Raw genomic sequence first — 13,321 nt, forward strand, 5'->3', positions numbered from 1 at the left:
CAATTCTAATAGTAGCTTTTCCTTTGTGACCACTTCCTAGAATTATAGTTCTCTTTTTCTGTTTAGCAGTTTTGGATGGTTCCTTCACTGATGGAGAAGTTATCCACTGGTACTAAAAGAGAATAAACACTACATTTCAGTTACAGATCATTTATGAGGGTTAGATCTTAAATGGAAATTGTTAAGATATTCTAAATTAATAAAAGGTTTGCAATCAGCAGTTCTGGCACCCAAAATTAAAGAATCGTACGGTATTTCCAAAAACAGAAAAGACATTTGATTTGACTGTAAATTTAAGATGGCAGAAAAGTGCCTTAATAGTTTCATTTTATTAAAAACAGACAAAAAGCTGGGTACAGTGGTATATACCTAGAATCCTAGCTACCTAGGAAGCTGGGAAGGGGGAAGATCACTTGAGCTCAGGAGTTTAAGGCCAGATTGGGCAATATAGTGAGATCCCAGAAGAAAAGCAATTAAATAAGAATTATTTCTAGAGAAATAAAACATGATATACCTCTGATTTAGCACTGCTTCCATTCTGAAGAACTTTTTTGATAACTGCTTTCATCATAGAATGATCTAAAGTAAAATAAAAATTGAAATTATAGTAATTGTTTCCCAATGAGTGGCTATTCCCATTTAAAAACAAAAGCCAACTAATTATTGCTTTTCCCATGAAATTAAATATGAATTCCATATAATGTAATTATATATCTTTTCCCCCTTTGATTATTCTAACTTCTTCCTCAAAAACAAAATAAAGTATGCCAACATGCATATTGTCCCTATGGCTACTATTCTGGCAGCAGCAAAGATCAAATGTAAACACTTTGGAACTAAAATAGCTTTAGATACCTTGGAATAGGAAATCAAAAGCCTAGACACTGTCCAGATACTTAGATGCCTAAAAGGCACCAAATATACACAAATCAAAGTCATGATGCACCCCCAAAGCTGCTCTTCTCCACAGCCTCCTTTTCTCTATAAACAGTACCACCCAGTTGTATGCAAAATCATCTAGGACTTGAAAAGAAAATTATTATTTCCTTTATACCCCACAAGTCTTGTTAGCTACACCCTGCTTCAATCACTTTTTACCACCTCCAATCTTCCACCCTAAGCGAAGCCACAGCCATCTCTAACTTGGATCAGTGTGAGTCTCCTAACTGATCTCCCTCTTTCCCTTTTATAGCCCCCTACAAGTCTACTCTCCACATTAAGTCATCTGATTGAATTACTACTTGGAATATAACCCTTACCAGCTCAAAATCCTCCCATGGTTTTCAGCTCATTTAGAATTATCTAAGTCCTTACTGTGACCTTCAAACCTTACAAGATCAGGCCCCTGGCTAGTTGTCTGACTTCGCAGCGTACCAGGCTCTTCCTCACTCAGTGCTCCCACCATGTTGGCCTTCTTGCTTTTCCTTAAATACTTCATCCACCCTGCCACCTATGTACCTATATATTCACTGCTTCCTCATCACTGGAATGTACTTTATCTGCATCTTTCATGGCTTGTTCCTCTCCTAATCAGGTCTCTGCTCAAATGTCACTTTTTTGTGAAGCTGTCTCCTAACAAACCTATCTAATATAGTCCCACCTGTCCCCATTTGTCTTCTTACCTTAAGGTATTTTTGCACTTCCTACTATCTAAATTACATTACCTATCTGAGTTCTGATATAACTCCCCCACTAGAATATAAGCTCTAAAAGACCAAGACTTTGTCTAGGTGGTTTACTGCTACATGTTTAGTGCCTAAACCAGTATCTAGCAGATAGAAGAATTCAAAAATTACTTGTCAAATCAACAAATGAATGAAATACTATTTCCAAAAATTCAGAAGTTCTACAGGAAGAAAATAATGCACTTGGTGGAAGCAGATTTATTATCTAGGTTCACTCCTATTCAGAGTAGCAGCCAAGAGCAATATAAGTATAACTCTTTTCATCAGTAAATTATCTACTAAAAACGTAAGTGCAAGATTAGAAAAGAGTAAGATTAGGAAAGCAAACACATTATGTTTTCAAAACTGTCAATACATGAGAAATTATTTTTGTTTTGCTATTTGTTAGTCAATAAAAAATACTGTAGTGACATACCAATGAGTGGATTTTTTCTTATATCCAGAACGACCAGAGTTGTATTGGTTTCAAGGGCCTCTAGCAAAGCCTTTGCTCCTTCATTGGTGAGGCCGCACTGCTGCAGGTCAAGAGCTTTCAATAAAAGACAAAAGGTCACTTGCTAATTCTATATAGATTTTTTTTTTTTTTTTTGAGATGGAGTCTCGCTCTGTTGCCCAGGCTGGAATGCAGTGGTGCTATCTCGGCTCACTGCAAGCTCCGCCTCCCGCATTCACACCATTCTCCTGCCTCAGACTCCCGAGTAGCTGGGACTACAGGTGCCCGCCACCACGCACGGCTGATTTTTTTGTATTTTTAGTAGAAACAGGGTTTCACCATGTTAGCCAGGATGGTCTCAATCGCCTGACCTCGTGATCCGCCTGCCTTGGCCTCCCAAAGTGCTGAGATTACAGGCATGAGCCACCTCTCCCAGCCAATTCTATACAGATTTAACATACAGACAACTCCCACTTAATCACACCTGGGAGACTCCTGCCCAAGACTACTCATGGCCAGTTTTCAATCTCGGGTATTGAAAAAATAAAAAATAGAAAACCGCATGCATACACACAATACAAAAAAGAAACCCTCTTCTTAAATGTGCCATGATTACCCTCCCTTTAGTACCAATAAATTATCCAACATGTTTTACGATTACAGAGTTGAAAAATAACTCTATATAAAATATCACAGGATGAATATCTGTTCATAATTAACAAGAACGCTAGTGACAGTGTAAACCTCATAGGCAAAAACTGGGTGGAGCTCAGAAATTGCACTAGATTCATCATCAAATTCAAATTCAAACTCCAAGTGACTCTCAAAAAATGACATTAAAAAAGGGAAAAGAAAATAGAAAAATGTAAGAACTGTTAGTTTCAGAATAAAAATGACAAAGAAAGAACTCTAAGGGGATAGAAATAATGAATGCAAAGAATGTGTGAATAGAGATTATATACTAAAAACCTATCAGGAAAAAATGATGGTCACGAACTCTCCCTCAAGTAAAAGGTCAAAGAACTAAACAAATGCTCATGAATACTAGTAACACTGAAGCTGAACAATCTACTCATTTAAACCCAAAAGGATTATCGCAAAAGTACAGGTATAAAAAAAGATTACATCAGCACAAAAGCACCATGTATACCATTACATTAAAATAACTGAAGTCTTTCAAAACCTCATGTTATGGACTACATGTCTGTATTCCCCAAAAATGCATATTGAAACCCTAACCCCCAACAGGGTAGTAGTATTAGGAAGTGGGGCCTTTGAGAGGTAGTTAGGTTTAGCTGAGGTCTTGAGAGTGGAGCCCTCATGGGATTAAAGTCCTTATAAGAAAAAAAAAAAAAGAGACTACAGCTCTCTCTCACCACCATTTGAGGATACAAAAGCCTTCCATAAGCTAGGGAGAATGCCCTCACCTGACACCTATCTACTGGCATCTGGATCTTGGGCTTCCCAGCCTCCAGAACTGTGAGAAATGAATGCCTTCTCTTTAAGTCACCTAGAATATAATTGTTATATGCTTCTATAACACAGTATCATAGAATATTCTATGAAGCCCTAACTAAGACACCACAAGACACACAGAAATAAGTCAGATATATGGATCTGATAGAATATGGTACAACCTTTACAAACTCTTGCTGCAGAAGAATGAGCATAGGGTGCAATTATACAACTAGCTAAATTAATAAAAATAGCCAGTAAATCTCACTAGTAAATCAAATGAATATAAACTAAAACAATTAAATGTGATCATGCTTCTATCAGATTGGTGAAGGTCACATTTTTTAAAAACCCTTAAAATGTGCAGACTCTGTTAACACAGCAACTCTCCTTCTAAGAATTTGCCAGAAGGAAATAGTAAGAGACACGGACAAGGACACGTATTAAAGTACTGTTTATAACAATGATAAATTGGAAATAGCTTATATATCTAATAGGAATGAATAAGCTAAGTGTACTATGGCATATTAACATAATGGAACTCTGAAGAGGCACTAAAAATGATACGGTAAATGTAAACTTATTGATTTAAGATATGCTATACTGAGTGAAAAAAGTGATAAAATTCACAGAGCAATCCCATTTGCGTTAAAAAAGAAAAAGCAGGGAGTTCTCATTTCTGTAAAGTTTAAGGTTTTAAAATAGACACAATCCAGCATTTATGAGACTATAATATGGCACAGCATTTCTGGAAGGCAATTTGGTGACATGTATCAAAAGTCTTTAAGAAATACATTATACTGAGTTACTCGACTTTAGTAATTTATCCTACAGAAGTAACTTCAGGCTGGGCGCAGTGGCTCGTGCCTGAAATCCAGTACTTTTGGGAGGCCAAGGCGAGAGAACTGCTTGAGCCCAGGAGTTTGAGACCAACCTGGGCAACACAGCAAGACCATGTCTCCACAAAAATACAAAAATTAGCCTGGCGTGGTGGTGTGCCCCTGTAGTCCCAGCTACTCAGGAGGGTAAAGTGGGAGGACACTTGAACCAGGAGTTTAAGGCTACAGTGTGGTATGATTACGCCACTGCACTCCAGCCTGGGCAACAGAGAAAGACCCTGTCTCCAAAAAACAAAAGTAACTTCAATGGACACAGAGATGTATACATAAGGAGTTTACTACAGAGTTGTTTATAATAGGGGAAAAGCATAAACTGTCTAATATCAAATAGCAGGGAATTAAACTATTGTGCCTCAATGTAATAGAGTACTACGTGATACATCATTAAATAAAAAAAGCAGGGTTACAAAATGGTAAGTGCACTATAGTTCTGTTCTTGTAACTCTAAGCACACAAATACATGTGCAGGAAAAAACAATACTAAAAGTATACATACCAAAATGAACAGTTTATCTCTAGGCATTGAGATTATATGTAGTATTATTTTTTTGTTACTTGGTATCTTCTATAAAGAATATATGTAACTTTCATAAAGGCTTAAAAGCAAAATAAAACCTATTAGAAAAAAGAGGCTTTTTTAAAAACCTTAGGACAACATTACTATGCCAAGAGTGAAGCATATTTAATATCAAAAAATTCAATATTTTCCATCTTACAAGTTCATTTAACTTACCTCTCAGCCATAAATCCTCACTGAGAGAGTCTGCAAAAGCACTTGCACCTAGGTCACCAATGAGTGTGTTGCAATTCAATGTGATACGTCTTAAGCCAGCCATACAGTCAAGATCAGGTCTCCTATAGCGAAGACTCTCAGCCCAGGTTTCTTCATGCCTTCTCATGGTCTGATACTTTAAAGATTTAATAAGATGAAATTAATACACTTGAATAAAGAGATAGGAACACTAAAAGGAACCAAGTACAGCTGATTACATCAGAGTTTTACACACACACCAGGTACATATGCCAGGTGGGTTAATCTGAGAGACTGATTAAATAGTAGATTTCGAGTGAGGAGTCCAGTGACCCAGATCCTAGTCTGCCACTGACTAGCTGTGTGACCCTAACCACTAACGACCTGTTACTGATTACTTTGCGTAAACTGACAACTTAGTTAACTTCTAAGAATTTTATTTTCTTTACACACCAAGTGAAGGTATTGGTTCTAAATTCTATCATTGCCGAGCCTCTAAACTATATCGTTCTGTCCTCTAGTGGTCTCTAAACACTTGACTGGACATCCCACAAGTAAACATTACACATATATGTTATTTATTAATAAACTATATACAGGAAGTTCTACATACATATTTTATGTATATTACAAACCAAACAGAAACAACAGATATTTTTTAAATGATATAAAAATATAGAGGTTAATATTTTCTTCTCCTAACCCAAGGGATCTCACATATTTCTTAAGGTATGCACACCAAATTTCGAGGCCTAGAATATACAAAGCAAGGTTGATATGCCTTAGAAAATTGGTGGTTTGAGTTTTAACCACAGGTACTATCTTAAAGACATAATCACTTCTCTATATCCATAAAGTAAATTTTGGTAACAGGGAACACTGATTTTAAGAGAAAAAAAATCTTATTACATTCTAAAACAACAGAAGATTCAAAGTTCCTATGACTCTGTCAAATGAAAATTGTGTCATTTGCTATTCATAATAACTGTATAAAAGCAATAAGAGGAAATAACAGCAAACACTTAGATAGCCAGGCACTATTTTATACACATTAGGTCATTAAATCCTAAGAATGATAGACACAGGTTTTCTTACTATACACATTTTACGGATGAGAAAAGTGAGGCACAGAGAGGTTAAGTAATTTGCCCATGGTCACAAGTTATTAAATGGGAGAGAGCTTGGGTTTTAACCTAGGCCATCTGGCTTCAGAATCCACATGTGTAACCATTATCTATCCCAGGGAGAGTGGGCCTGGGCTGTAGAGGCCCCAAAGTGAACATTTTCAGCTCTTTGGGTCATATAGTTTCTTTTGCAGCGACTCAACTCTCCTAGTGTAGGGTGTAGCAATAGTTAATATGTAAACAAATGTGCATGACTATGTTTCAAAACTTTATTTACAAAAACAGATCATAGGCTAGATTTGGTCCACAGGCCATAGTTTGACTACCCCTGGTCTATACCATCAAATTACTAAAAAGGCTTCACGTCACATTATTATGTAATTTTATCCTAAATACAGTAGTAATAACCACTATAAAGTTGTTAAGACACCTTTTAAATTATTGTTTTACAAACCATATTTCAGAAAAACATAATTATTATGTTTTAGATCTCCTATTTCTAAGATTAAGCATACTACTTTTACTAAATGGTAGAACTCCAGGCTGAAAATTGGTCATATTCTTTAAACAAAACTAAAACTGCAATCCCTGTATGTATCAAAAGACAAAAATAACTGCTGTCTTGTATCAAAATATTAATGTGTGGCAATCATATAACACATTTTCATGAAAGTTGGAACATAAAGTTACCTTTAAGATCTTGGCCATGTGATCTGCTCCCTGCCATGTCAGATTACATCCTGTGAAGTTGACTGTCTTAAGAGTGATAGAGCTCTTTATACCTTGACAAATAACTAAAATGGAAAAAAAACCATATACAATAAGACGAAGAGTCTATACAACCTAGTCAATCTTGATTTATTTGCTCTTCTTGCATCTTTTCTATTTTATAGTTGTATTCTTAAAATCACTATCTACAATCTACCTAGGCAACTGATTGGTCCATTCTAAAATATGTCAGTAACAAAGTGTTACTCCAGTTTATTGCAATAGCTCAATTCTATTTAGATCCCAAAACTGAATAGACTGAATATTGCAACCTTACTCCAGACCACAGTACAGTTCTACACACTTTTTGAGACATCTGAAAGAAAAACATAAAAAACATAAAACTCTTCCTATTTTCATTTCCAACAGCAGACCTCAATCTGTTATCAACCAACAATTCAGTGTCGACTATAAACCCAGAATTTTATTAGGTGCTACACTAGAGCACCTAATGTACTAGAACAATAAAAGACAGAGGTCTTTAAACTCTCTGCTCCCTCAAATTGAAATGCAGGCTTCCTTACCCCTCCAGACCACTATTCCACACAATGAACACAGGTCAAGACTTCAGGATCCCAACCAACAGTCACCTTCTGTGATTATTTCCAACACCCCACCCCCTTCCCCGAGTCTGCCAGCCTTTTATATGCTCCCATACAGCACTTTGCCTATATTTCCTATTTTGGAACATACCACAGCGCATTAAAATTGATTGTATATATGTTTTAATTATTTAAAATAATGATGATTTTTCTCTTTACTTTTTTTTTTTCTTTTTAGACGGAGTCTTGCTCTATCGCCCAGGCTGGAGTGCAGTGGTGCGATCTCGGCTCACCGCAACCTCTGACTCCTGGGTTCATGCCATTCTCCTGCTTCAGCCTCCCGAGTGGCTGGGACTACAGGCACCCGCCACCACGCCCGGCTAATTTTTTTTATATTTTTTTAGTAGAGACGGGGTTTCACTGTGTTAGCCAGGATGGTCTCGATCTCCTGACCTCATGATCCACCCGCCTCGGCCTCCCAAAGTGCTGGGATTACAGGCGTGAGCCACCACACCCGGCCTCTTTACATCTTGCTATTTCCTTCCCATAAATATTTCTTGAAAAAAAACTCTAAAATATGAACAAACACAAAAAACAGAGAATACCAGATGGTATATATCTGTGTGGTCTGTGGTTTAACACAAACTTAAGTAAAGTTAGTTCAGATTATATTCAGCATGCCAAAGTTTCATGGTAGACTTGAGACTGGACCAAGGTTTGAATAAGCACATGAAGCAGTAGTAAGATAAAGGTACAGACGGGAATTAACATGGCATGTAGGGAAACATGAAACCGGCCTGATAGGACAAGAGTTAAATGAGATTTAAACTCACTTTCTAAACCTTCATCTCCAATTGGACAATTTGCAAGAGACAGGTGCACCAAAGAAGTCGATTTATTCAATCCCTTTAATGAGGGGGAAAAGTTAAAAATGTTATTGAGGTTTTCTTTCCTCCAAAAGCAACTATCAAATGTCTACAGGCCAAATTAGACAAAGCTTACCTTTGCTAAAATAGTTAAATCCCTCTCTCTCAGAATTAGTCCATTTAGCTCCAGGTTCTTTAGCACACTTGATATACTTAAACAGCCTTTAAGAGCTTTACACAACTGGAAGGTCACATCTTTGTATCTTATCGCAGGAACACGACTTCTGCAAAATTTATTTATGTCAGAACCTAAAACAAAGATAAAAGTTAGTGACTTCAATCATACAATGTATCATTCAAAAACATCTGCTCAGTGCTAAGACATAGAAATGAGCCATGTCCTTAAAATCCTCTTAAGGACAGACACATGTAAACTCAAGCCACATGAGATACATCAAACTACCTACATAGAGGTTCTCATGGAAGCAAAGAAGTTGCACTGAAAGGATGGCTTCAAGATAATCCTGAAGCTGAATCTAGAAAGATGAGAACAACAACATGTGGTCAGAGTGGGTGATGTATTAACCAGAGGAAACAGCAAGAGCAAAGTCATCTAACCCTGACACCTGCCGGGCACTGGAAAACTGCAGGTGGATCTGACTGAAGCCCAGAGCTGTAGCAGGTAGAGTCAGAAATTTACAGAGAGGCAGGGAGAAGCAAGCCTGCGAGAGTTGACTTTTACCTCACAGGTGATGAGGACCAGGGCTACCACTGACACATTAAGGATACCCCTGGCAGGTCAGAAAAATGTACCTCACTGTTGGAGAACCAAAGAGATAAAGGAAATGGGAAAAAGCTCCCTTTCCTCAAGACCAACCCCAGGAAGCTTAACAGAACACAGCTGGGATTTCAGAGCCTCTGTGCAGAACACAAACAACCAATACACACCGATCCTGTGTGGGCATGCCACTTTAAGCATGTCTTTTCCTTTTAGAAAGATCACTTGAACCAAAGTAGGCAGATGAACTAAGAAAAACCAAGCTCAGGGGCAGCAAAACTAGCTAGGAGCTTCTGCAATAGTCCAGGCAAAATGTAATTAAGGATGGACAAGCAATATGTAGGTTAAAATCTACAACCTAGACCCACTGGATGCAAGAGATAAAGAAGGTTCAGTGAAGAATATCTTGACAAGAATGATCTGTAATACCTTTTTCTTACAGCCTCAACTCTCTGCTCTTTCTCAAACCCTAAATTCTAGTCCTGTACCTCAGCTTGCCATACTATCTCCTAATTCCAAAACTTTCGCACAAACTGTTCCCACCTGTTACCTAGCTAGCCTCTATAGGAAGCTGCCTCCATTATGCACAAAATGCTAAGTGCTCAAAGGAATAACAGCATTTTGTCATATATGTAAGAAAATGTAAGAAAGTGCAAAATATTAGGCAAGATCTAGTAGGCTAGCCTTGACTCTGAGGTCCCTCCCATCTTTAATTTCTTTTGGTTCCTATTTTTTTTTCGTTTATTTTTTGTGGAGGGAGGGTCACAGATAGGGTCTCACTCTGTTACCCACACTGGAGTACAGTGGCGAAATCATGGCTCACTGCAGGCTCAACATCCCAGGCTCAAGAGATCCACCAAGTCCAGCTAATATTTTTTACTTTTTATAGAGACGGGGTCTCACTATGTTGCCCAGGCCAGTCACAAACTCCTGGCCTCCCAAAGTGTTAGGATTAACAGTGTGAACCACTGCACCTGACTTGGTTCCTGTTATTATTTTGGTTAAGTAAAGTCCATTCAGAGGTACAGAACAGTTCCTGCACCTGAATGAGATGTAGAGAATAATCTGACTTATTTTCAGAAGCAGATGTGTTGAACTGTCGTTGCAGAAGAGATGGTGCTAACTCCAGAGCCTACAAAAGGGCCGAGCACACAACAAGCAGTCAGGTTGTTTTTAAATAAATCAACAATCATTTCCTGTCCCAGATCACACACCCTCCCTCTTTCTGTCAGCTTATAAACATATTCACATCCGTATCCACTTAAAAAACACCTTTCAGACCTACAATTATCTGGATCTTCTTTGTGGATAATCTAGGTCCCTCCCATGCTTTCAAATACCTGTTCTCCCACAAAGCCTAAATCTTGGTTCCAGATCTGCCTAGCAGACACATCTGGATGCCCCACAGACCCCTCTTAAAACATTAAAGACAAACTGAGATCCTCTTCCCACGCCCAATCTCATTCAACTCAGCTGTGTGTCATGGCAAGCTGCTGCTATAAACTGTCACCCACACTTGCTGCCCTCCTCTTCTAACTGGTCCCCAGGTCCCATCCATTCTCTTAGATGTCTGAAATCCAACCCTTCTCTTTTTTTTTTTTTTTTTTTTTGGAGACAGAGTTTTGCTCTAGTTGCCTAGGCTGGAGGACAATGGTGCAATCTCAGCTCACTGCAACCTCCACCTTCTGGGTTCAAGTGATTCTCCTGCCCCAGCTTCCCAAGTAGCTGGGATTACAGGCGCCAGCCACCACTCCCAGCGAATTTTTTTTTCAGTACAGATGGGGTTTCACCATGTTAGTCAGGCTGGTCTCGAACTCCTGACCTCAGGTGATCCACCCGCCTTGGCCTCCCAAAGTGCTGGGATTAAGGGCGTGAGCCACAGTGCCCGGCCCCAGCCCTTCTTCTCTACCCTTAATTTGGGCCATTAGATTACAACAACAATTCACCATCCTTCCAAATTTAATTTGCCTTCCACATGGAGGTTACAGTGAGCTCCTCTAGAAATTCCATCTCATCATCGTACAGCGGTTTCCCAAAACCTTCAGGATAACCCATGACAGGACAAACAAGGACCCTCCCTGTTTCGCCCCCACAAGGTTTCCAGCCTCAACTCTCTGCTCTTTCTCAAACCCTAAATTCTAGTCCTGTACCTCAGCTTGCCATACTCTCTCCTAATTCCAAAACTTTCGCACAAACTGTTCCCTCCTGTTACCTAGCTAGCCTCTATAGGAAGCTGCCTCCATTATGCACAAAATGCTAAGTGCTCAAAGGAGTAACAGCATTTTGTCATATATCGTGGTTGACCTAACATATTTTCCGAATAATCAGAGAGTCTGGATCCCTAATTATACCACCATACATTTACAAATGGCTTCTATTTGTAAAGCACTTTACAAACTTCTTATATACACCTTAGAAAATGAAGACAGGCCCAGGGCGGTGGCTCACGCCTGTAATCCCAGCACTTTGGGAGGCCGAGGCGGGCGGATCACCTGAGGACAGGAGTTCGAGACCAGCCTGGCTAACATGCTGAAACCCCGTCTCTACTAAAAATACAAAAATTAGCCGGGCGTGATGGTGCGGGCCTGTAATCCCAGCTACTCGGGAGGCTGAGGCAGGAGAATCACTTGAATCTAAGAGGCGGAGGTGGCAATGAGTCGAGATCCCGCCACTGCACTGGATCCAGCCTGGGCGACAGAGTGAAACTGTGTCTCAAAAAAAAAAAAAAAAAAAAAAAAAAAAAAAAAAGAATGAAGACAAAGGCTGACATATATTAATTTCCTACCTGCTTAGTTCTCTGTCAGGCAAATTAAAGTCATTCAATAAAATAGGTAACATCTGTCAAATGTTTAATGACGTCCCAAACTGTGCTAAGAGCTCTGCAGGCATCAGCAGCGCAGGGAATCCTCGCAAAGGCGCACATAACCTGGGTCTCGTTATTAAGCCCATGTTACGGATGAGCACACTGAAGCCCTAGAGACCTTAAGCCACTCACCTAGTTGGTGAGTTTCCAGGCCGCACACCCCGTCTATTGCACACATACCCCGGCAATGGACACCACCCACCTAAAAACCCACTTCACCGAACCGACAGAGGGGCCCTGGAGGCGGGAACTACAAACCTGTGTCCCCCAGCCAAGGCTGGAAGAAGCTCTTGATGGAGATCAAGGGTAGGTCTTTATTGATCTTGAGAGTGTTCAGCAGAGGCGCCCAGTCCACCCCGCGGAGCCGGTCGGCGTTGAAGTCCAGCACGCCCTCCCGGAGACAGGCGCGCACGGCGGGCAGCGGCACCGAGTCCTGCAGCGCGCACAGGTACTCGTAGTGCGAGAAGAAGTCCGCCGCGCTGTCGCGGCGCAGCTTCACCGAGTCGATCATGGCCCGAGGGCGGCCTCGGAGGATGCCCGCCGCGGAGACGCCGCCCGCGCCCACCCAGGAACACTGGGTCGCCGCCCGGCCGCTCCGGCACCCACGGCCAGGCGGTGGCGGCAGCCGCGCACCGGGCTGAGGAGCGGCTATTCGGTCGGAAGACGCAAGGCCGGAGCCCCACGCTAGGCCGGTCCCTCAACGCCCCGCTCCCGCGCTGCCTCCCGCCCCGCGGCCCAGGCGGTTGGCGCCCGCCTCATAGTCCTTTGAGGCGCCGGGATTCAAGCCGGTGGGCGGTGCCGTGGAACGGTGCGCGAAGACGTCAACGTGCTCGCTGTGCGTCGACACGCAGGCCCCGCCTCCTGAGAACGGGCGGGCTGGCAGCGACCTTTGATAGTGGTCAGGAGAGTGTGAGGGTTTACGAAAGTGTTTACTCATCGATCCAAATAAAAGTGAAATGTATGGTCGGGTGCGGTGGCCCACCTCTGTAATCCCAGCACTTTGGGAGGCCGAGGCGGGCGGATCACCTGAGATCAGGAGTTCGAGACCAGCCTGGCCAACATGGCGAAACCCCGTCTCAATTGAAAATACAAACATTAGCCAGGCTTGGTGGCAGACGCCTGTAATCCCAGCTACTCGGGAGGCTGAGGAAGGAAAA

The 13,321-nt window shown here is 40.9% G+C and overlaps 1 protein-coding gene across 7 annotated transcripts in view; it reads right to left on the bottom strand.

Moving 5' to 3' along the window:
* Positions 1-12,959, bottom strand: part of CEP78 (centrosomal protein 78) — a 52,834-nt gene extending 39,875 nt beyond the window's left edge. For all 7 annotated transcript variants that reach the window (XR_005240460.2, XM_037998533.2, XM_007969555.3 and 4 more), the window contains exons 1-8: positions 12,423-12,959; positions 8,660-8,832; positions 8,491-8,563; positions 7,038-7,141; positions 5,206-5,380; positions 2,101-2,214; positions 515-579; positions 1-112 (exon numbers count right to left, since the gene is read on the bottom strand). Coding sequence is in view for 6 of the 7 variants with exons in the window: in XM_037998533.2 (XP_037854461.2) it covers positions 1-112; positions 515-579; positions 2,101-2,214; positions 5,206-5,380; positions 7,038-7,141; positions 8,491-8,563; positions 8,660-8,832; positions 12,423-12,675 (1,069 nt within the window). In the remaining variant the exon portion in view is untranslated. The remainder of the gene's footprint in view (positions 113-514; positions 580-2,100; positions 2,215-5,205; positions 5,381-7,037; positions 7,142-8,490; positions 8,564-8,659; positions 8,833-12,422) is intronic.
* Between the last annotated feature and the right edge of the window lie 362 nt (positions 12,960-13,321).

Source organism: Chlorocebus sabaeus, chromosome 12, assembly GCF_047675955.1.
Source record: "Chlorocebus sabaeus isolate Y175 chromosome 12, mChlSab1.0.hap1, whole genome shotgun sequence".
In the NCBI taxonomy this organism is placed as follows: Eukaryota; Metazoa; Chordata; class Mammalia; order Primates; family Cercopithecidae; genus Chlorocebus; species Chlorocebus sabaeus.